Source organism: Xenopus tropicalis, chromosome 5 (genome assembly GCF_000004195.4).
Source record: "Xenopus tropicalis strain Nigerian chromosome 5, UCB_Xtro_10.0, whole genome shotgun sequence".
Taxonomy (NCBI): domain Eukaryota; kingdom Metazoa; phylum Chordata; class Amphibia; order Anura; family Pipidae; genus Xenopus; species Xenopus tropicalis.
Window position 1 is genome coordinate 111,020,233 of NC_030681.2, and position 24,326 is coordinate 111,044,558.

The following is a 24,326-nucleotide window of genomic DNA, read 5'->3' on the forward strand; positions in this document are numbered from 1 at the left end:
TTCATTACACAAAGGATACAGAGATACTGCACTAGATCTAGAGCTTTCTCTTCTATATGCTCAGTAGCAGGAGGTGCAGTCACTGGCAGAGTGTGCCTTATAGCACCCACCAGAAAGCATAGTATCCATAACCCACTCTAAATGGGCATTTCTCATAGGTCAACCTGAGGATTCCTAAAAATGTATTTTATTTCCCAAACAGTTCAATTTGGATCATAACATATCCACAATGTTTAGAGCAAAATACTATAAAATGCCTTTACATTGCTGGCAGTGCAAATTGCCACATGAATGTCAGTGTGCATTGTCGGGTATACATACCCTCTTCAATTTTTGGCAGCAATGGAAAAGTACTTCTGTGATTTAACACAGGTGGAAAAATGCCCTGCGTGTTGTTGCCCTAAGTCATTTTTAAATTTTTTTGTATGGGCTTAAATCTTGAAAAGGCTGACTTGCTTAAATTACAAATAACCTTCTATACATTTAATACTTACTACTTGTCACTCATCACATTCACTCCATCCGTAAACACTCACAAAAACACATGCACACTTTCATGTCTAATTTTCCTAAATGAAACACACCATACTCATTGCATTTTTTAAGAGGGGCAATTAAAGATTTTATTTTAAATTTATTTATAATTTTTATAACTTATTTATTTTAAATTTGAAAAAGATATTAGCTGTGACGGGGAGAGGTGTTTATTATAAATGGAGGAAAAGATGATGGCTTATTATAGTTGATTCAAAGGAAGGCGAAAAACCCTTCTGAAGCTATAGCCAATTTGCCTCAGACAGGGAAAAAATTCCTTCCTGATTCCAAAATGGCAATCGGACGAATCCCTGAATCAACGTTGTGATAAGAGAGATGTAACCTTGTATTGTTTATTGAGGGGTGGTATGTGATATATATATATATATGACTGGTGTAGGGGAAGCAAGTTGGTTTTGGGGAAGTTGCAATATTATTATGATGTAGTGAGAAATGGAAGAGGTATGTAAGTCTAGAATTGAGTAGTGGCATATTAAGTGTGGTGGTGGAATATGATTTTAGGCAGAGAGGTGGTATATTAAGTAAGGATAAGGGATAGAATGAAATATATGCTGTGGGAAAAGGGGATTTTTTGAAAATTTCAGCCACATAGATGTTATTGGCTGCTTTGACTAGATGTTATTGGCTGCTTTGACTAGAACAGGTAGAGCAGATGGCACGGTTCCTGAGCAGCTGATGTAAATGGCAGATGGATCAGATGGTAGAAGGTGCCGATGTTATGGAATAGAGGAATAGATGTTAATTGCAGATGGAAAATATGGTAGCATTTATTAATAAAGTTGATGACACAGATTAAAGATGGTATAGATAAAACAGACATAAACAGTCTTAGAGAGTAAACAGATAAGTTGGTTAAGTAGATGTTACTCTCAAAGTGGATACAAAGAAGGACAGTAATCTGTTATATTAGTTGGATTTGATGGTAGGGTATCTTAGATGGCACAGACAGATACACCTTGGTGAAGGGGCAACAGTATGTTAAGGTGTAATCTGTGTCAATTGCAGAAGGTGATGTTTGATGGAGTAAATGACACAGATTAAGGTTGTTATGGTAAAATACCAGAAAGAAAATCCTGAGGTAGTTCAGCCAGGTGAAGCAGGTGACCTACTGAGTTGGACTAGACAGTAAGGGCAGATAGAAACAGCAGGGCCAGTTTAACAGATGGCATAGCCAGACAGATGTAGAAGGTGATGGCCTAGTTAGATGGTGTAAGCTGGAGACAGAGCAGAAGTTAGGAGGCAGATGATGGAATAGGAATGATGGAATAGGAATGATGGAATAGGCGGGGCCTTGGTCAAATGATGCAGATGTTGATTGACATTTGATGGTACACTGTGCATGCAAAGAAAGGATATTGTGCATCATCGCTTAGCTGCACTGAGTCACTCCTGCCAGCTGGGACTCTGATAGGAAAACCCTTCAATGATGTTAACTCCTCTTGGTGCACTCTCATGCAAAAATAAGTTGTTCCCTTCATTATTCCTAGCCGGTTGCTGCAACTAAGAAAAAAGAACACTTGTCAAATTTCTATGAGAAGCCCCATTTTAAGCAAAGAATAGTTAACAAAATAAGTATTTGGTGTATAGAAAGAATTATCAAAGCCTATAGATGTTACTGCACTAGGGCCTGGTCATTTCTGCAAAGATAAATTTACAGTTAATACAATATTAATCTGTGCAGTAAGTGAACCGTATTTTATATTTACAAACATACTAGCAGAGAAGAGGTGGAAGGTAAGTACTGATAATGAGTGTTTACAGTAGTTTTCCATTATCCCTGCAGTAATGTACTTACAGCTTCTAGCTGGAATGGTGGTGACAATCTCCCATTTTCCAGTGCATCCCAGTCAATGGAATAAAAAAAGACACATTGCCTGATGTTTCCGTTGATACCATAACGACTGGAAGCCTTCTTCCTCAGGAGCTGGTTACAAGAAAGACAATTGTTTAAACATTGTAGAAATTAGTTGTACATCAATGATTATAATCATTATTTATAACAAATCAGACAAACATTGGGTCTCATTTATGAAAGAGTAAAGTGCAAATCTGCTATGACTTTCCAGCTGAGGAAGGGGGTTGGCCATTAAAGCCTGTGTTACAGTTTTCTGCTTATAATAACCAATATAGGGCAATAGCCCACTGAAAATTCAATGTGCCTCTCCCCTTCTTTGGGCATGGGCATGAATTGGACAGAGCAAGGGCAATCACTTGTTGTTCTGTACATACCTCTTGGTCAGTGGCAGGTGTTACGTACTCACAGTGCTCATTATTGACAGTAGTAGAAGCAACATTTGCATTAATGCCCACTATTATTTCTTGAGCCATATTATCCCTTTCTCTCAATACCTCCCCCGAATTGGTTGTCATAAGGTACTTGACAGGGTCAGAACTATATATTTATATACATATATATATATATATAGTGCAATAACCTACATCATGTAGCATAGCAATATCCAGTAGCAATTTATTATAAAAGTATGAAGTGCAATTCTTTATAGAATATGGGACGCAAGAGAGAGAGAATAGGGTTCCAATTTACCTTAGACCCTTCTTACTGTCTAGTTTTCCTTACATATAGAAAATGTGTAAATAGGACACAACCAGCAACTTGACACTGAATACAGAGCAACAAAATAGAATACACATATATTCTGCTGAGTGCTGCACTTATCCATTTACATTGTTATTGCTGTCTTGGTACGAATTGTTTCTTTGAGTTTGCATATGGTAGCATGTGGTTTCTATTATCCAAGTACTAGAAAACCTCTGGATCATATGAGAGTAAACATTACTGGGTAAAAGAAAACTCTTCACAGGTAATGTAAACTAATGCCGTAATGTATCTTCATCAAGGGTATATCATCAAGGGAGATGGGTACTTTTGTTATAGAGATGTATTAGAGAGATAAAATAATTGCTCAAACTCACCTTTTTAAGGAGAGTGACTACTTTGGAGGGAGTCCAGACTGGAACTTTGGGTCTATCCTCAAGGATGGAGTGTCTCAATTTCGCAGCCCCATTTTTGTCATTAAATGGGTACCTGCCAGTGGCCATTTGGCACAGGATGATGCCAAATGCCCACCAGTCCACCGCCGCATTATATTGCTGGTCTTCTAGCACCTTGAGGGAAAGGTAGATTACTTAACAAACAGCTAAACATTTCCAAAGCAGTTTTCCTATAATATGTTCATGCACCATCATCATACTCAACCTAGTGCTAATATATTAGGCCAGTATACCTAGTTCTCAGCCCATGGGAGCCAACAGTAAAAATGCATAGTACCCATTTTACATTCACAAATACCATTAAAATCTAGTCTAGTGGAGTCCTCGGAACAGATATTGCAAAGAGCTTAAACTCCCTTACCTCTGGAGCCATGTACTTCATGGTTCCTCTATGGACACAGATTGTGTCATTGCCAAAGATGTTTTCTGCTGCCAGGCCGAAGTCTGCAATCTTGATGTGACCCTCGCTACTTACCAGGATGTTGTCTGGTTTGAGATCACTGCACCGTAGAGAAATAGTTTAGACATATAATAAAATAACCCACATTTCTGTTGTTACCTGCTATAGGAAATTTTAAAGCATTAAAGAAAACTTCCTCCTCCTAGCAGTTTCTTATAAAACTTACACAAAATACTGCAGCTGCATGAAAACATATTGATGTAGCATGCAATTTCCATAAGACTTTTATGCAGCATTTTTCCTGTGTCTATAATGAACCCAAACACCATCTCTGTTGTAAGTACAGGTCCCATGAGTAGCATATTCATCATGGTGCTCAAACACACAGGCATTGAAAGCATCTCACTAACACATATATCATATCAATGCCAGTGTGTAAGAACTCTTAGGGCATCTTTTCTCTTGGCATTTTGTTTAAATTGGAGAATACAAAACAAATCAAGAGCAGGATTTAACTTACGAATGGATAATTCCACGAGAGTGAAGATACTGCAGGCCGCACACCATCTCCGCAGAGTAGAAGCTTTTCATGAAAGAATAATATTATTACCCCTATACTAAATACACATAAACTACACTGAATCATTTGTTGTTGAAGAATATGAGAAATCAGGTGAAATTAAGCAAAGTGATTGTTTTATCCTTTAGGTGAATCACAACCCCCAAACCCACCCACTGCACAAACATATTTCAGAAGCATATATGACTTTTGCCTTTTTCTTTCTTTAAGGGCTACAAACACTTCCCTGCAAGTATCCTAGCTGGATTATTCCAACCTGTAAATACATAAAAGACCAAGCAGCAGTAATACTATAAGTTAGTCAAATTTTTATGAACAGTCTATGGAAACTGCTCAGGCTAATCAACTGCTGCTGGTGCTTGTGCCAGTATAAAATAGATCCAATTATGTTTGTACTGTGTGTAATAATATATACTGTATATATATTTCTCCAAAAGTTATGTGCACTCCAGCGTAGATCCATCATGATCTACGCTGGAGTGCACATAACTTTTGGAGAAATATACAAGGTACAACCCTATGTAGCACCCACTCATTTTGCCTAAAGGATTAATAAAACAGATTTTATCTGTTTTTCCTTTGTTTATGTTTATTTTTGTTTGTTTGAAAATGCAAAATAAAAACCTTTTATTAAAAAAAAATGATATGTCTTTTATGCTAATTGTTCCTTCTGCCTGCCATAGGTACTATTTTCTTACATCACTTGTCTGGTTTTCAGGTGGTGTTTCTTCGTGAGTAAATCCTTAAGGCTTCCTCTACTGGCAAACTCCATAGCGATGAATGCGTAGTTCTGGTTTTAGGGTAAAGGGGATGAAAATGACTCAGATGAGCAGGTAGCACAGTACTGAACAGTTTAATGTAGGTTTCTACATGGCTACTTTAGAACAAAGTACATATTGCACAAACAGGGGCATACGTATAGGAGCTGCAACTGTGCTTGGGCCCTGGTATCATAATTACTCCTTTGCAAACAAAGATATATAAAACCAGAATACTATTGACTGTATAGTTTTAGCTCCCTACCCCTGTGCTGTATATCGTTATCGTAATGATCACATTGCACCTATGGCACAATGATACTGGGTTTGTCCATGATCTCAACCTGGGCAGATTGGGAGTAAGACTCTATGTTCTTGGGGGGAGGGCTGGAAACAAATTTCTAATAGCCCCTCTCCCAACCCCAAAGTATGAGAAATGGCAGATCACTGTGCCCACTTTTCATCATAATAACCCCTCATCATCCACTCATGCCAGTACTAAAAAGTCTAAATGGCATCTGCACACTATGTACAAGTGTGTGACTGACCTATGGAAGAGAGCAAAGTTTTTAAATAAATTGCATGGCATGACTGGCAATATATTATACAGTACCTGTGTTTGAAAGGCTGCATGCATATGGCACAGGTATGGATGCCCAGCTGCAACCCTTAGCACTCGTGCCTCCCGTAGAATGCTCTCTCTGTTCACCATCCGTGACTTCTTCGGGATGACCTTAATAGCCACTTGGTGATTGTTGGTAGGTGTGGAGGCCAACACGACCTATGAAAGGCAGAGATAATTAAAAACGGATTTCCTTAGGGATGCTATGAGGCAATGTCGCTGCCACTATAATGACTTTTTTGTAGACAAAAAAAAACAGATATGTCTGACTTTTGTGTTTATATACAATAATGTTGCTGTAACTTACTTGGCCAAATGTACCCTTTCCTAGTACACGATGGAATGTGTAGCTTGTGATGTCCAAAGCGGGGGGCCTCCTGGCCTGAACACAGGGCCTCTTCTGGCTGCATCCTTCTTCTGGGGGGGAGATATTTTATTAATCTCACTTGGCTGCTATCACATCCACAAAGAGCAATCTTTAATATAATTAACTGTAGCACTGTGCAATAAAAAGTTATATACATCAAACAGACACATATTTAAAACAAATCCCCCCCTGTAAAGGAGGTGAAGAGGGTCCTACTCCTCAGACCGTACATATTAATAGTGAAGGTTTCCAGGTTAGGGGCTGGGGATTCCTGTGGAGGATGTTTTTATAGTCTAGAAATACTGTAAAGTGATTACCAAACTATGGTAGTGCTGGACCCTCTGGGGGGGGTAGTAGTTGGTGGGGTGAATCAGACTGAAGGCCATTTAGGGTGACATTTGGGTATAATCCATATTTTCTTCTCTAGATACCCCTGAAGGTCAGCTTGTTTCAGGGGGAATTTGGGGTTGGAATGTACTTTGCTAACATATATATTATTAGAACTCTAACCATGCTGCATTGGTCGTGTTGGGCCTCAAATTTAATTGCAATTTAATTGCCCCAAGATTTCTGGTGACTGGGGTAAGGGCCATATGGTGCATTCCAAATATTGAAAGAGTTTAGTTAACTTTATTAATCCCACAAATAACAAAAATATATCTAAAGTCTGCTAAAAACATTATTTAAGCAGTAATTAAACCCAATAGGATTGTTTTGGCTCCAATAAGGATTAACTATATCTTAGCTGGGATCAAGTACAAGGTACTGAGAAAAAAGAAATCCATGCTCTCCATTATAGAGCGTGTCTGTAGTACTGAAGATGGGTCCCTCCAGATAAACCTGAACATGCAGACTCTAGTGCAGTGGTTATGTATAATCTAAACTTATCTTGCTACAGGTATTCACTGCACACATGTAAGGCACCGTCCGGCTGCTTAGAAAGCATTTTAATGATAAAGAACTAATGAGTCTGAAAAATTTAGCATTGTACTTATTTTGCCAACTGAGGAAACTTGTCCTAATGTTGAAGGGTTTGTTTTTAGGGAATGGAAAGTACTTTTTAAATGTTTATCAATAAAATCTGCATGTGATTTTATTCTGTAATTGTGACCATTAACTTAAATATCACTTTATAAAGGGGATTTAAAGTGGTCCATATCTTGTGGTTTTGAATATACAGGGTTGCTGTATGGAAATGTAGGTCCCATATGCCCACCTGGCCATACCCCTGACCCACCCAACTCTGCCCCAAATCCACTCAAACCTCCTTTGTAGTAATTCCCTCCACTTTCTTGGCAATCCAGGCTGCTCTGTTTCATATGGCCCCCTGATTTCACTAGATTTTCTCTAGAAACCCATTATCCAGAAAGTTCTGAATTATGGAAAGGCCTTTCCGTAATTCGGAACTTTCTGAATAATGGGTTTCTAGATAAGGGGTCCGATACCTGCATATATACTGTATCTCCAATATATTTCTCATCACTTGAGTCACTTAGTGAAATCAGGGGCCCATATGAAAGTGGAGGGAATTACTACAAAGGAGGTTTGAGTGGATTTGGGGCAGAGTTGGGTGGGTCAGGGGCCAGGTGGGCAAAAATAAATGTTTCATGTTACATGAATCAAGTTGCATATATTTTTTTTTGTGACAGTTAGATAATGTTGTCTTAATGATACAAGTTAGTGCGTCAGTTCTGAAAATAGCAATAACCAGTCTATTTCCTTATTAATGATAGAGAGAAATGTAATAAAACAAAAGAATAAATGGATAACCACAGAGAGGTATATTTTGGACATAGTTCAGTTTAAACACATTTTACTACTGCTCAGTAAATAGATAATAGTTGGGTAGGAAGGGTCCCTCCAAACCCATAGTCTATCCATGGTTGCTAACGTTATTATTTTTTAATGTTTTTCAATAAAATCTGGATGTGATTTGCAGATGGCAAAATGGGGAATTTTGCAGCAAATCCAAGCCTGGCAAAAAAAATTGTAATGTTTAATTATTTGTAATTTAATTTACTTACCAGCGCTGCTGCTGATGTCACTAGAGAGTTTTTGCCTCTTTTTCTTCCTTTCCTCCTCACTATCACTGTTGTTCCTAGTTTTTAAACTTTCCTTTTTAACCTTTTCTCCACTGTTCTCTCCCCAATCGCTGCTGTTGTCAGTTTTGCTACTGCTGCTTCTTTTTCTCTTCCTGATGTTACTGGAAAGATTCATCCTCTTTTTCTCCCTTTCCTCTTCGCCATCGCCACGGTTCTTATATTTAATACCTACCTGTCTATTTCCTTCCAAATCACTGCTGCTTATGATGATAATACTGCAGGAAGTTTTTCTCTCCATGATGTTGCTGGAGAGTTTGATGGGATTGACTGTTGGTCCTCCTTGTCAATCCCTGCACTAAATAACACTTATGGGTATTTAATCAGAATTAAATGAACCCACAGTGTTTGGAGGCGATGTTATTTAATAAATTTTGTAAGGAGTAGACTCCTACAAACGCAATCCAAAGGCGTGTCGCTCTAAATTCACCCAAAAAATCGCACGGAAATAACGCACTCAACCTGTCTGAAGACCTGGGCAGATCTGAGATAAAGGCAGTTGGACCAACTGACACTTCTGGCATCCCAGTATGCATCACAATGACTGCATCACATGGCTGTATCAGCCTAGAGTAGGGACTGGCACACTGGCACGCATGCTGTAAAGTTTGTAGAGACAAGACCCGGGAGTCTAGTTTTGCATCACTGGGAAGGGATATAAATGTGAATCATGTTGAGAGGAGCCTTAATAGGGACTTTTCAGGGGAATATAAGTGCAATTTAAGTTGCAGTTGGTCTATTGGATCTATTAATCTGGTTTATTGTAGTTAGGGACTGCACATGATGCACATGTAAGTGTCAAATAGAAATGACAGAAACATGGGTACAGAATTGTGCCCATTACAGTTACATACATGCCACACTTGTGCCTGTCTGTACTAGTGCAACACCCAGTTTGCTGCTGATTAAGTGGCTATGGAATAGTGGAACTGATGTGGGGATAAGGTTTATAAGAAGAAGAGCTAACAATCTACTGGGGCACGAGTGAGCAGTACACCAGAAATACATTGTGTGACAGAATATTGTGCTATTTTTCACAAAGAAAGGATTTTTTAACAAAATAAGCTGTGTTTATTTGGTTTATTGTGTTGGGTTGAAAAACCCAACCTACTGTTCTTCTACTTCAGCTTATTCTTCCGCTTTTACTTCTTCCGCTTCTTATTCTTAGAGCCCCCCATTTTCTAAATGCTACTCCTCCTACAGTTTTAGGGGTACAACACCCAAACTCCCCACACTTCCCAAACACCCCAATTTTCCCACTGACTTTGACAGGGAAGATTTTCAAACTGCTGCCACACTTACAGCTTTGAAGCTACACCCCCCAAACTTGAATAACATAATCATGGGATCACCCCAAATGAAAGTGACATTTGTTGGATGACCCCAAAGGGGGATGGGCCAACAACAGCCAATCAAATTTTACCCATTTACTTTTATGGGGAAATTGAACTGCTACACTCCCTAAACTTGAATCACATAATCATGGGGTCAGCCTGAATGAAAATATGATGATTGTTGGATGCCCAAAAGTTGGCGGAGCTGTGAACAGCCAATCAGATTTTACCTATTGACTTGGTGGAAATTCAACCTGCTGCCATTCTCACAGTAATAACATCGGGGGATCCAAACTTTGCAAAGTTAGGCACCAGGTGACTGCGGGTTCACGGTTAGAAAAAGTAGGCGGAGCCACCGACAGTTAATCAAATTTTACCTATTGACTTTTACTGGGGAAATTCAACCTGCTGCCATTCTCACAGAATTAACACCAGGGTCCCCAAACTTTTTGTTTAAAGTTAAAATGCTGCCTTTCTCACATTATTTATTTTTGGGTTCCCGAACGTTGCAGAGTCAGTCGCTGGCTGACTACATATTCAGGGTTAGAACAAGTGGGTGGAGCCACTAACAGCCAATCCATTTCCACCCATTAAATTTCATTGGTTTATATTTAAACCGATGCCATTATTTAAGTATTAATGCCAGTGTTGCTAAACTTTCCAGAGTTAGTCACTGGGTATTTGCCATTCAAAGTTAGAAAAAAGTGGGCAGAGCCACCAACAGCCAATCAGATGTTACTTGTTGACTTTCAGTAGGGAAATTTAAATTGCTGCCATTTAGACACTATTAAAACCAGGGTCCCCAAACTTTGCACAGTGATTTTTACTACATAACTGTAGTCCAAGGTTAGAAAAAGTGGGCGGAGCCAACATCAGGTCATTCAGTTAAACAGATTTCATTCAATGACTTCACGTTTTTCAACCCAACATGAAGTTTGTTCTCAAACTACCCTTTCTAGTTGTATTTGAAGTAAATATTGCAAAAAAAAAAAAAAAAAAGGCAAAATAGAAAAAGTCAAAAAAGGCTATAAGATTTAAATTTAAGCATGCAGACTCAGCCCTCTAGTCATCAAAAAAGGGATAAACAATACGATTCCGCAACAAGAGTCCGCAACAATCAGTTAAAATTATACATCTTTATTATAATCCATTAAATCAAACCCCATGTACAATGTCTGATGCATTTCATGCTAATCCAGCACTTAATCATAGGCTCAAAGAAAATGATTATTTGTACATTTTTAAATACATGGTATAACCACACCCACCCTAAGTAAAACCAATCAATGTAGAGCAACTCACTGCCCCTCTATTGCAGACATTTCCATTAAGTTAACTCTATCCAGTAAAAAGTCAGTTTTACCAAAGTTAAAAAATACATACCACAGGGCTACAGAGTGAAAATACACAAAATACAAACAATACATTTCTCACACAAAGCAAGTAACATCAAAAGTAAAATTCAAACCTAAGGGTATACGTGTATGAAGATAAAAAAAATCCAAAACACTTCACGTTTACGGAGAAGGGTAAGGGCATCTCCTCCTCTCCTTCCAATTTTTATTTGTTCAATTGCCTGTACTGAAAAGAATTTTTTATCACTATTGTTACACTCTGCAAAGTGTCTAGTGGCATTACTTTTATATGCATATATAGGGGTAGATTTATCAAAATTTGAGTTCAGAGCTGAATATATAAAAAATCACCTACGCTCTATTCATTCCTATGGAATTTTAAGAATTTTATTTATCAACGGGTGAATGTTAGAACTCACTTTTTGATAAATATGCTTCTATAAACCCCATAGGAATGAATAGAACGTGGGTGAGTTTTTATGTATTAAGCTCAGAATTCACATTTTGATAAATCTACCCCTTAGGGGCTGATTTACTAACCCACGAATCCGACCCGAATTGGAAAAGTTCCGACTTGAAAACGAACATTTTGCGACTTTTTCGTATGTTTTGCGATTTTTTCGGATTCTTTACGAATTTTTCGTTACCAATACGATTTTTGCGTAAAAACGCGAGTTTTTCGTATCCATTACGAAAGTTGCGTAAAAAGTTGCGCATTTTTCGTAGCGTTAAAACTTACGCGAAAAGTTGCGCATTTTTCGTAGCGTTAAAACTTAAAAGGTGCAAAGTTTCGCGTAAGTTTTAACGCTACGAAAAATGCGCAACTTTTCGCGGACTCATTTCGACCCATTCGTGGGTAAGTAAATCAGCCCCTTAGTATTACAAATTTGACCAATATGCTCTCTTACTCTGTCCTTCAGAGCCCGCATTGTGCATCCTACATATTGTTTGTTGCATTTTTGACATGTCACTAAACCATCAAAATTCCCTTGAGACTTTGAGGTGTTCGCACGTAACACAGCATCTATTGCCGCATTTAAAACACCCTTTTACATCCAAAAAATGTTTTTTAACTCCACGTTTACTCTTAAAGAAACTAGGAGATAGTCTGTCCCTTAGGGTGTGTGCTCTCCTTGCTATGCTACTAGTACCTTGTCCCAAAGTCTGAAAGAAATTGCGATCAGCGTACAGTGATGAAACTGGAGGAGTAGTTCCATCCACTAGGTCTATTAAGTAGGTGATAAGTAAAGAAGGGGACTGGTATAATAAAAATACCGATAATTCAAGCCTAACCAGCAGAGGCCTAGTTTAGACTCTACCATAGGCAACAACACAACTACAAAGCACTCAGGTCCTTTGATCTACAAATAACACTACACTGGAGCTCCTAGAGTTGCCCCAATAGCTTAAGGGGCCATTTTAAGAACACCACTCCAGCTATTATTAAAAAGCTTTTATTTAGTAGATTCTTTGAGGCACAGAACACAACATTTTAATCAGTCATGGCTTTCAAAAACATGCCTTAAAATCTTTTTTCCACCTCCTTACAAGCTTAAGTGCCACAGTGCTTGAGTAGTATGTGACCACCATGTATCCAAAATGCCCACTCACTTACACCCTACAAGCTACAAACCTACAAGCTATCTGGACCCAATAAGCTTCTGTAGACCTTCCTTAGCATAGGGCCACGGTTAAGACACGGGATACAGGCCAGTACCTAACCCTGATCCACAGTCGGCTGTAGGACTCTTTAAAGCTAAAGGTATTAAACCTGAGAACTGTGGTTTCTATCCAGACTGCCCTCCAAAGTGGTGCCGAGCTGACCAGGTGCATTTACCCTGCCCAGTCTCCCAAAAGAGGTGGGACGAGCCGGTGGCATCCTCTCTTGTTGTCCTCAGAGTGTACTACTGCTATAACATCTGCATTTGTGAGTATATGAGCTAACCTTGTGCACTAATGTGTCTTTGACAATAAACCAGTTATCATTTGTTCATCAGCAAAGAACCTTCTGGCGTCCATTATTCTCTATTTTACTCTGCACACAGTTACAGTGAGATGTAGTTACACTACATCCCAGGCTACTTCCATATAGCGAAGTCCCATCCTGTTTAAGAGAGTCGCATGTACCCCATGCTCTAACCTATCCTAGCTGGTTTTGTACTGTTTTACAGCCAAATAGAGGTTACAAGTACATAATATAGTAAATACATACATAACACATACATCAGAACTTCCACCCGTACTGCACTACACTCCTGCAGTCTGGGACTACTGCCTAAATGCCCCACAGCCTCATTGAAAGCCACAGCAACTTGGCTCTCCCAGAATTAGCTCATAGTCTCACAAGATGAGACAGTGACGTGTGACTACAGAGTACACAAGCGCAGTGACACGGACATACAACGTAACCCCCTGATGAATATGTAATTGTCATGAACTGCTAATAACATGTGGTGGTCTAAACAGGGCAGGGTTGCTTACTTTTTTTCCTCTCTTATGTGCCTCAGAGGGGGAAAAAAATTCCTTCCTGGCAAGATCGCAATTGGACCAGTCCCTGGATCAACTCGGTACCAAGAACTATTTTCAAAAACTCTTTATTCTTTTACTTGCTTAAAGGAGTTGTAGAGATCCCTCTACTGGTGGATCTATGCCCATTTTCATACAGATTCCTTACAACTTGTGCATTGCAGGACAAACATAAGGGAGAAATGAACACCCCATTTAAGGAGGAGTGTGTGTGGCACATACACATACAACTCACATTAGCCTAGTAAACCACATGCAGACTTATTGACAGTGAATGCATCAGCACACTGGAAGTGACACCTTTCACCGTAATAAAACATGCTGTTTTATGGAAGCCCACAATTACACTGGAATTTAGGGGTAAAACTGCATTGTTAGCAAAATACATAACTATATAAGTATGTTTTAGTGCATATGGATGTTTTAATAAGCCTTTTTGCTTTCCTCAGCGTCAGGCACAAGGCAATGAACACTAAGGCCCACGATAGCCTTGTGCTTAACAACTACCACTGACCAGGCAGTAAAAAAATGTGGCTGATCTTTTTTTTATATATAGGTGAGTCTTCTCTATTTGGCATGTCTGAAACTATACCAGGGCTGGCTGAGATGTACACATGATTATGTGACCAAAATAGAGAAGGCGAAAAATGGACCAGCACAGCACTACACCAGGTTACTAAGAGTGAAGAGAAGAGATTGGATACAACCTGGAACAGGTAATTATTTATATTCATTACACAAAGGATACAGAGATACTGCACTAGATCTAGAGCTTTCTCTTCTATATGCTCAGTAGCAGGAGGTGCAGTCACTGGCAGAGTGTGCCTTCTAGCACCCACCAGAAAGCATAGTATCCATAACCCACTCTAAATGGGCATTTCTCATAGGTCAACCTGAGGATTCCTAAAAATGTATTTTATTTCCCAAACAGTTCAATTTGGATCATAACATATCCACAATGTTTAGAGCAAAATACTATAAAATGCCTTTACATTGCTGGCAGTGTAAATTGCCACATGAATGTCAGTGTGCATTGTCGGGTATACATACCTTCTTCAATCTTTGCCAGCAATGGAAAAGTACTTCTGTGATTTAACACAGGTGGAAAAATGCCCTGTGTGTCATTTTACATTTTTTTGTATGGGCTTAAATCTTGAAAAGGCTGACTTGCTTAAATTACAAATAACCTTCTATACATTTAATACTTACTACTTGTCACTCATCACATTCACTCCATCCGTAAACACTCACAAAAACACATGCACACTTTCATGTCTAATTTTCGTAAATGAAACACACCATAGTCATTGCATTTTTTAGGAGGGGCAATTAAAGACTTTATTTTAAATTTATTTATAATTTTTATAACTTATTTATTTTAAATTTGAAAAAGATATTAGCTGTGACGGGGAGAGGTGTTTATTATAAATGGAGGAAAAGATGATGGCTTATTATAGTTGATTCAAAGGAAGGCGAAAAACCCTTCTGAAGCTATAGCCAATTTGCCTCAGACAGGGAAAAAATTCCTTCCTGATTCCAAAATGGCAATCGGACGAATCCCTGAATCAACGTTGTGATAAGAGAGATGTAACCTTGTATTGTTTATTGAGGGGGGTATGTGATATATATATATATATGACTGGCGTAGGGGAAGCAAGTTGGTTTTGGGGAAGTTGCAATATTATTATGATGTAGTGAGAAATGGAAGAGGTATGTAAGTCTAGAATTGAGTAGTGGCATATTAAGTGTGGTGGTGGAATATGATTTTAGGCAGAGAGGTGGTATATTAAGTAAGGATAAGGGATAGAATGAAATATATGCTGTGGGAAAAGGGGATTTTTTGAAAATTTCAGCCACATAGATGTTATTGGCTGCTTTGACTAGATGTTATTGGCTGCTTTGACTAAAACAGGTAGAGCAGATGGCACGGTTCCTGAGCAGCTGATGTAAATGGCAGATGGATCAGATGGTAGAAGGTGCCGATGTTATGGAATAGAGGAATAGATGTTAATTGCAGATGGAAAATATGGTAGCATTTATTAATAAAGTTGATGACACAGATTAAAGATGGTATAGATAAAACAGACATAAACAAACTTAGAGCGTAAATAGATAAGTTGGTAAAGTAGATGTTACTCTCAAAGTGGATACAAAGAAGGACAGTAATCTGTTATATTAGTTGGATTTGATGGTAGGGCATCTTAGATGGCACAGACAGATACACCTTGGTGAAGGGGCAACAGTATGTTAAGGTGTAATCTGTGTCAATTGCAGAAGGTGATGTTTGATGGAGTAAATGACACAGATTAAGGTTGTTATGGTAAAATACCAGAAAGAAAATCCTGAGGTAGTTCAGCCAGGTGAAGCAGGTGACCCACTGAGTTGGACTAGACAGTAATGGCAGATAGAAACAGCAGGGCCAGTTTAACAGATGGCATAGCCAGACAGATGTAGAAGGTGATGGCCTAGTTAGATGGTGTAAGCTGAAGACAGAGCAGAAGTTAGGAGGCAGATGATGGAATAGGAATGATGGAATAGGAATGATGGAATAGGCGGGGCCTTGGTCAAATGATGCAGATGTTGATTGACATTTGATGGTACACTGTGCATGCAAAAAAAGGATATTGTGCATCATCGCTTAGCTGCACTGAGTCACTCCTGCCAGCTGGGACTCTGATAGGAAAACCCTTCAATGATGTTAACTCCTCTTGGTGCACTCTCATGCAAAAATAAGTTGTTCCCTTCATTATTCCTAGCCGGTTGCTGCAACTAAGAAAAAAAAACACTTGTCAAATTTCTATGAGAAGCCCCATTTTAAGCAAAGAATAGTTAACAAAATAAGTATTTGGTATATAGAATTATCAAAGCCTATAGATGTTACTGCACTAGGGCTCTGGCCCTGGTCATTTCTGCAAAGATAAATTTACAGGTAATACAATATTAACCTGTGCAGTAAGTGAACCATATTTTATATTTACAAACATACTAGCAGAGAAGAGGTGGAAGTACTGATAATGAGTGTTTACAGTAGTTTTCCATTATCCCTGCAGTAATGTACTTACAGCTTCTAGCTGGAATGGTGGTGACAATCTCCCATTTTCCAGTGCATCCCAGTCAATGGAATCAAAAAAGACGCATTGCCTGATGTTTCCGTTGATACCATAACGACTGGAAGCCTTCTTCCTCAGGAGCTGGTTATAAGAAAGACAATTGTTTAAACATTGTAGAAATTAGTTGTACATCAATGATTATAATCATTATTTATAACAAATCAGACAAACATTGGGTCTCATTTATGAAAGAGTAAAGTGCAAATCTGCTATGACTGCAGGAAGGGGGATGGCCATTAAAGCTTTTATTACAGTTTTCTGCTTATAATAACCAATATAGGGCAATAGCCCACTGAAAATTCAATGTGCCTCTCCCCTTCTTTGAGCATGGGCATGAATTGGACAGAGCAAGGGCAATCACTTGTTGAGGAAGGGGGATGGCCATTAAAGCTTGTATTACAGTTTTCTGCTTATAATAACCAATATAGGGCAATAGCCCACTGAAAATTCAATGTGCCTCTCCCCTTCTTTGAGCATGGGCATGAATTGGACAGAGCAAGGGCAATCACTTGTTGTTCTGTACATACCTCTTGGTCAGTGGCAGGTGTTACGTACTCACAGTGCTCATTATTGACAGTAGTAGAAGCAACATTTGCATTAATGCCCACTAATATTTCTTGAGCCCTATTATCCCTTTCTCTCAATACCTCCCCCTAATTGGTTGTTATAAGGTACTTGACAGGGTCAAAACTATATATATATATATATATATATATATATATAGTGCAATAACCTCCATCATGTAGCATAGCAATATCCAGTAGCAATTTATTATAAAAGTATGAAGTGCAATTCTTTATAGAATATGGGACGCAAGAGAGAGAGAATAGGGTTTCAATTTACCTTAGACCCTTCTTACTGTCTAATTTTCCTTACATCTAGAAAATGTGTAAATAGGACACAACCAGCAACCAGAATACACATATATTCTGCTGAGTGCTGCACTTATCCATTTACATTGTTATTGCTGTCTTGGTACGGATTGTTTCTTTGAGTTTGCATATGGTAGCATGTGGTTTCTGTTATCCAAGTACTAGAAAACCTCTGGATCATATGAGAGTAAACATTACTGGGTAAAAGAAATCTCTTCACAGGTAATGTAAACTAATGCTGTAATGTATCTTCATCAAGGGTATATCATCAAAGGAGATGGGTACATTTGTTATAGAGATGTATAAGAGAGATAAAATAATTGCTCAAACTCACCTTTTTAAGGAGAGTGACTACTTTGGAGGGAGTCCAGACTGGAACTTTGGGTCTATCCTCAAGGATGGAGTGTCTCAATTTCGCAGCCCCATTTTTGTCATTAAATGGGTACCTGCCAGTGGCCATTTGGCACAGGATGATGCCAAATGCCCACCAGTCCACCGCAGCATTATATTGCTGGTCTTCTAGCACCTTGAGGGAAAGGTATATTTCTTAACAAACAGCTAAATATTTCCAAAGCAGTTTTCCTATAATATTTTCATGCACCATCATCATACTCATCAACCTAGTGCTAATATATTAGGCCAGTATACCTAGTTCTCAGCCCATGGGAGCCAACAGTAAAAATGCATAGTACCCATTTTACATTCACAAATACCATTAAAATCTAGTCTAGTGGAGTCCTCGGAACAGATATTGCAAAGAGCTTAATCTCCCTTACCTCTGGAGCCATGAACTTCATGGTTCCTCTATGGACACAGATTGTGTCGTTGCCAAAGATGTTTTCTGCTGCCAGGCCGAAGTCTGCAATCTTGATGTGACCTTCGCTACTTACCAGGATGTTGTCTGGTTTGAGATCACTGCACCGTAGAGAAATAGTTTAGACATATAATAAAATAACCCACATTTCTGTTGTTACCTGCTATAGGAAATTTTAAAGCATTAAAGAAAACTTCCTCCTCCTAGCAGTTTCTTATAAAACTTACACAAAATACTGCAGCTGCATAAAAACATATTGATGTAGCATGCAATTTCCATAAGACTTTTATGCAGCATTTTTCCTGTGTCTATAATGAACCCAAACACCATCTCTGTTGTAAGTACAGGTCCCATGAGTAGCATATTCATCATGGTGCTCAAACACACAGGCATTGAAAGCATTTCACTAACACATATATCATATCAATGCCAGTGTGTAAGAACTCTTAGGGCATCTTTTCTCTTGGCATTTTGTTTAAATTGGAGAATACAAAACAAATCAAGAGATTTAACTTACGAATGGATAATTCCACGAGAGTGAAGATACTGAAGGCCGCACACCATCTCCGCAGAGTAGAAGCTTTTCACAAAAGAATAATATTATTACCCCTATACTAAATACACATAAACTATACTGAATCATTTGTTGTTGAAGAATATGAGAAATCAGGTGAAATTAAGCAAAGTGATTATTTTATCCTTTAGGTGAATCACAACCCCCAAACCCACCCACTGCACAAACATTTTTCAGGAGCATATATGACTTTTGCCTTTTTCTTTCTTTAAGGGCTACAAACACTTCCCTGCAAGTGTCCTAGCTGGATTATTCCAACCTGCAATAAATACATAAAAGACCAAGCAGCAGTATTACTATAAGTAAGTCAAATTTCTATGAACAGTCTATGGAAACTGCTCAGGCTAATCAACTGCTGCTGGTGCTTGTGCTAGTATAAAATAGATCCAATTATGTTTGTACTGTGTGTAATAATATATATATATATATTTCTCCAAAAGTTATGTGCACTCCAGCGTAGATCCATCATGATCTACGCTGGAGTGCACATAACTTTTGGAGAAATATACAAGGTACAACCCTATGTAGCACCCGCTCATTTTGCCTAAAGGATTAATAAAACAGATTTTATCTGTTTTTCCTTTGTTTATGTTTATTTTTGTTTGTTTGAAAATGCAAAATAAAAACCTTTAAAAAAAAATTATATGTCTTTTATGCTACTTGTTCCTTCTGCCTGCCATAGGTACTATTTTCTTACATCACTTGTCTGGTTTTCAGGTGGTGTTTCTTCGTGAGTAAATCCTTAAGGCTTCCTCTACTGGCAAACTCCATAGCGATGAATGCGTAGTTCTGGTTTTAGGGTAAAGGGGAAGAGAATGACTCAGATGAGCAGGTAGCATCGTACTGAACAGTTTAATGTAGGTTTCTACATGGCTACTTTAGAACAAAGTACATATTGCACAAACAGGGGCATACATATAGGAGCTGCAACTGTGCTTGGGCCCTGGTATCATAATTACTCCTTTGCAAACAAAGATATATAAAACCAGAATACTATTGACTGTATAGTTTTAGCTCCCTACCCCTGTGCTGTATATCGTTATCGTAATGATCACATTGCACCTATGGCACAATGATACTGGGTTTGTCCATGATCTCAACCTGGGCAGATAGGGAGTAAGACTCTATGTTCTTGGGGGGAGGGCTGGAAACAAATTTCTAATAGCCCCTCTCCCAACCCCAAAGTATGAGAAATGGCAGATCACTGTGCCCACTTTTCATCATAATAACCCCCTCATCATCCACTCATGCCAGTACTAAAAAGTCTAAATGGCATCTGCACACTATGTACAAGTGTGTGACTGACCTATGGAAGAGAGCAAAGTTTTTAAATAAATTGCATGGCAATATATTATACAGTACCTGTGTTTGAAAGGCTGCATGCATATGGCACAGGTATGGATGCCCAGCTGCAACCCTTAGCACTCGTGCCTCCCGTAGAATGCTCTCTCTGTTCACCATCCGTGACTTCTTCGGGATGACCTTAATAGCCACTTGGTGATTGTTGGTAGGTGTGGAGGCCAACACGACCTATGAAAGGCAGAGATAATTAAAAACGGATTTCCTTAGGGATGCTATGAGGCAATGTCGCTGCCACTATAATGACTTTTTTGTAGACAAAAAAAAACAGATATGTCTGACTTTTGTGTTTATATACAATAATGTTGCTGTAACTTACTTGGCCAAATGTACCCTTTCCTAGTACACGATGGAATGTGTAGCTTGTGATGTCCAAAGCGGGGGGCCTCCTGGCCTGAACACAGGGCCTCTTCTGGCTGCATCCTTCTTCTGGGGGGGGGAGATATTTTATTAATCTCACTTGGCTGCTATCACATCCACAAAGAGCAATCTTTAATATAATTAACTGTAGCACTGTGCAATAAAAAGTTATATACATCAAACAGACACATATTTAAAACAAATCCCCACCTGTACAGGAGGTGAAGAGGGCCTACTCCTCAGACCTTACATATTAATAGTGAAGGTTTCCAGGTTAGGTGCTGGGGATTCCTGTGGAGGATGTTTTTATAGTCTAGAAATACTGTAAAGTGATTACCAAACTATGGTAGTGCTGGACCCTCTGGGGGGGGGGGGTAGTAGTTGGTGGGGTGAATCAGACTGAAGGCCATTTAGGGTGACATTTGGGTATAATCCATATTTTCTTCTCTAGATACCCCTGAAGGTCAGCTTGTTTCAGGGGGAATTTGGGGTTGGAATGTACTTTGCTAACATATATATTATTAGAACTCTAACCATGCTGCATTGGTCGTGTTGGGCCTCAAATTTAATTGCAATTTAATTGCCCCAAGATTTCTGGTGACTGGGGTAAGGGCCATATGGTGCATTACAATTATTGAAAGAGTTTAGTTAACTTTATTAAACCCACAAATCACAAAAATATATCTAAAGTCTGCTAAAAACATTATTTAAGCAGTAATTAAACCCAATAGGATTGTTTTGGCTCCAATAAGGATTAACTATATCTTAGCTGGGATCAAGTACAAGGTACCGTTTTATTATTACAGAGAAAAAAGAAATCCATGCTCTCCATTATAGAGCGTGTCTCTAGTTCTGAAGATGGGTCCCTCCAGATAAACCTGAACATGCAGACTCTAGTGCAGTGGTTATGTATAATCTAAACTTATCTTGCTACAGGTATTCACTGCACACATGTAAGGCACCGTCCGGCTGCTTAGAAAGCATTTTAATGATAAAGAACTAATGACTCTGAAAAATTTAGCATTGCACTTATTTTTCCAACTGAGGAAACTTGTCCTAATGTTGAAGGGTTTGTGTCCTTTTTGTTTTTAGGGAATGGAAAGTACTTTTTAAATGTTTATCAATAAAATCTGCATGTGATGTTATTCTGTAATTGTGACCATTAACTTAAATATCACTTTATTATTAAGGGGATTTAAAGTGGTCCATATCTTGTGGTTTTGAATATACAGGGTTGCTGTATGGAAATGTAGGTCCCATATGCCCACCTGGCCATACCCCTGACCCACCCAACTCTGCCCCAAATCCACTCAAACCTCCTTTGTAATAATTACCTCCACTTTCTTGGCAATCCAGGCTGCTTTGTTTCATATGGGCCCCTGATTTCACTAGATTTTCTCTAGAAACCCATTATCCAGAAAGTTCTAAATTATGGAAAGGCCTTTCCGTAATTCGGAACTTTCTGAATAATGGGTTTCTAGATAAGGGGTCCGATACCTGCATATATACTGTATCTCCAATATATTTCTCATCACTTGAGTCACTTAGTGAAATCAGGGGCCCATATGAAAGTGGAGGGAATTACTACAAAGGAGGTTTGAGTGGATTTGGGGCAGAGTTGGGTGGGTCAGGGGCCAGGTGGGCAAAAATAAATGTTTCACGTTACATGAATCAAGCTGCATATATTTTTTTTTGTGACAGTTAGATAATGTTGTCTTAATGATACAAGTTATCACAAATCAGAGTTACGGTTATCATTATCTATCAACGGTATAGTGCGTCAGTTCTGAAAATAGCAATAACCAGTCTATTTCCTTATTAATGATAGAGAGAAATGTAATAAAACAAAAAAATAAATGGATAACCACAGAGAGGTATATTTTGGACATAGTTCAGTTTAAACACATTTTACTACTGCTCAGTAAATAGATAATAGTTGGGTAGGAAGGGTGCCTCCAAACCCATAGTCTATCCATGGTTGCTAACGTTATTATTTTTTAATGTTTTTCAATAAAATCTGGATGTGATTTGCAGATGGCAAAATGGGGAATTTTGCAGCAAATCCAAGCCTGGCAAAAAAAATTGTAATGTTTAATTATTTGTAATTTAATTTACTTACCAGCGCTGCTGCTGATGTCACTGGAGAGTTTTTGCCTCTTTTTCTTCCTTTCCTCCTCACTATCACTGTTGTTCCTAGTTTTTAAACTTTCCTTTTTAAACTTTTCTTCACTGTTCACTCCCCAGTCACTGCTGTTGTCAGTTTTGCTACTGCTGCTGCTTTTTCTCTTCCTGATGTTACTGGAAAGATTCATCCTCTTTTTCTCCCTTTCCTCTTCGCCATCGCCACGGTTCTTATATTTAATACCTACCTGTCTATTTACTTCCAAATCACTGCTGCTTATGATGATAATACTGCAGGAAGTTTTTCTCTCCATGATGTTGCTGGAGAGTTTGATGGGATTGACTGTTGGTCCTCCTTGTCAATCCCTGCACTAAATAACACTTATGGGTATTTAATCAGAATTAAATGAACCCACAGTGTTTGGAGGCGATGTTATTTAATAAATTTTGTAAGGAGTAGACTCCTACAAACGCAATCCAAAGGCGTGTCGCTCTAAATTCACCCAAAAAATCGCACGGAAATAACGCACTCAACCTGTCTGAAGACCTGGGCAGATCTGAGATAAAGGCAGTTGGACCAACTGACACTTCTGGCATCCCAGTATGCATCACAATGACTGCATCACATGGCTGTATCAGCCTAGAGTAGGGACTGGCACACTGGCACGCATGCTGTAAAGTTTGTAGAGACAAGACCCGGGAGTCTAGTTTTGCATCACTGGGAAGGGATATTAATGTGAATCATGTTGAGAGGAGCCTTAATAGAGACTTTCAGTGAAGAAGGGGAATATAAGTGCAATTTAAGTTGCAGTTGGTCTATTGGATCTATTAATCTGGTTTATTGTAGTTAGGGACTGCACATGATGCACATGTACAGTAAGTGTCAAATAGAAATGACAGAAACATGGGTACAGAATTGTGCCCATTACAGTTACATACATGCCACACTTGTGCCTGTCTGTACTAGTGCAACACCCAGTTTGCTGCTGATTAAGTGGCTATGGAATAGTGGAACTGATGTGGGGATAAGGTTTATAAGAAGAAGAGCTAACAATCTACTGGGGCACGAGTGAGCAGTACACCAGAAATACATTGTGTGACAGAATATTGTGCTATTTTTCACAAAGAAAGGATTTTTTAACAAAATAAGCTGTGTTTATTTGGTTTATTGTGTTGGGTAGAAAAACCCAACCTACTGTTCTTCTACTTCAGCTTATTCTTCCGCTTTTACTTCTTCCGCTTCTTATTCTTAGAGCCCCCCATTTTCTAAATGCTACTCCTCCTACAGTTTTAGGGGTACAACACCCAAACTCCCCACACTTCCCGAACACCCCAATTTTCCCACTGACTTTGACAGGGAAGATTTTCAAACTGCTGCCACACTTACAGCTTTGAAGCTACACCCCCCAAACTTGAATAACATAATCATGGGATCACCCCAAATGAAAGTGACATTTGTTGGATGACCCCAAAGTGGGATGGGCCAACAACAGCCAATCAAATTTCAC

General features: G+C 38.8%; 3 protein-coding genes across 3 annotated transcripts; all 3 read right to left on the reverse strand.

Moving 5' to 3' along the window:
- Positions 1-383: 383 nt before the first annotated feature.
- LOC101734050 (protein kinase C delta type-like) lies at positions 384-6,371 on the reverse strand. The gene is made up of 8 exons (XM_018094349.2): positions 6,235-6,371; positions 5,919-6,086; positions 5,246-5,337; positions 4,488-4,550; positions 3,929-4,067; positions 3,490-3,681; positions 2,351-2,479; positions 384-2,055 (listed from the first exon to the last, which is right to left on the reverse strand). Exons 2-8 carry the CDS (start codon positions 6,015-6,017, stop codon positions 1,939-1,941), a joined length of 831 nt encoding a protein of 276 aa, XP_017949838.1. The 5' UTR covers positions 6,018-6,086; positions 6,235-6,371; the 3' UTR covers positions 384-1,938.
- An 8,531-nt stretch (positions 6,372-14,902) lies between these two features.
- LOC116406451 (protein kinase C theta type-like) lies at positions 14,903-18,642 on the reverse strand. Its single transcript, XM_031902668.1, has 4 exons — positions 18,367-18,642; positions 17,925-18,116; positions 16,671-16,799; positions 14,903-16,377 (listed from the first exon to the last, which is right to left on the reverse strand). Exons 1-4 carry the CDS (start codon positions 18,385-18,387, stop codon positions 16,261-16,263), a joined length of 459 nt encoding a protein of 152 aa, XP_031758528.1. The 5' UTR covers positions 18,388-18,642; the 3' UTR covers positions 14,903-16,260.
- Positions 18,643-18,895: 253 nt separating this feature from the next.
- LOC101731974 (protein kinase C delta type-like) lies at positions 18,896-23,498 on the reverse strand. The gene is made up of 5 exons (XM_031902667.1): positions 22,817-23,498; positions 20,657-20,766; positions 20,341-20,508; positions 19,676-19,767; positions 18,896-18,984 (listed from the first exon to the last, which is right to left on the reverse strand). The coding sequence occupies exons 1-5, from the start codon at positions 23,130-23,132 to the stop codon at positions 18,918-18,920; spliced, it is 753 nt and encodes a 250-aa protein (XP_031758527.1). The 5' UTR covers positions 23,133-23,498; the 3' UTR covers positions 18,896-18,917.
- Positions 23,499-24,326: the final 828 nt, after the last annotated feature.

What these genes read in the sequence shown, in the direction of transcription:
- LOC101734050 (XM_018094349.2), bottom strand. Translation starts at nt 6,017, where the DNA reads ATGGTGAACAGAGAGAGCATTCTACGGGAGGCACGAGTGCTAAGGGTT. An exon ending in TGAAGTACATGGCTCCAGAG is followed by an intron (nt 3,682 to 3,928) that starts GTAAGGGAGTTT and finishes CTTTCCCTCAAG; the next exon opens with GTGCTAGAAGACCAGCAATA. An exon ending in CACCATTCCAGCTAGAAGCT is followed by an intron (nt 2,056 to 2,350) that starts GTAAGTACATTA and finishes CTTTTTTCTTAG; the next exon opens with TTGCAGCAACCGGCTAGGAA.
- LOC116406451 (XM_031902668.1), bottom strand. Translation starts at nt 18,387, where the DNA reads ATGAAGTTCATGGCTCCAGAG. An exon ending in TGAAGTTCATGGCTCCAGAG is followed by an intron (nt 18,117 to 18,366) that starts GTAAGGGAGATT and finishes CTTTCCCTCAAG; the next exon opens with GTGCTAGAAGACCAGCAATA. An exon ending in CACCATTCCAGCTAGAAGCT is followed by an intron (nt 16,378 to 16,670) that starts GTAAGTACATTA and finishes TTTTTTTCTTAG; the next exon opens with TTGCAGCAACCGGCTAGGAA.
- LOC101731974 (XM_031902667.1), bottom strand. Translation starts at nt 23,132, where the DNA reads ATGGAGAGAAAAACTTCCTGCAGTATTATCATCATAAGCAGCAGTGAT. An exon ending in TGACATCAGCAGCAGCGCTG is followed by an intron (nt 20,767 to 22,816) that starts GTAAGTAAATTA and finishes TCCCCCCCCCAG; the next exon opens with AAGAAGGATGCAGCCAGAAG. An exon ending in GAAAGGGTACATTTGGCCAA is followed by an intron (nt 20,509 to 20,656) that starts GTAAGTTACAGC and finishes TGCCTTTCATAG; the next exon opens with GTCGTGTTGGCCTCCACACC.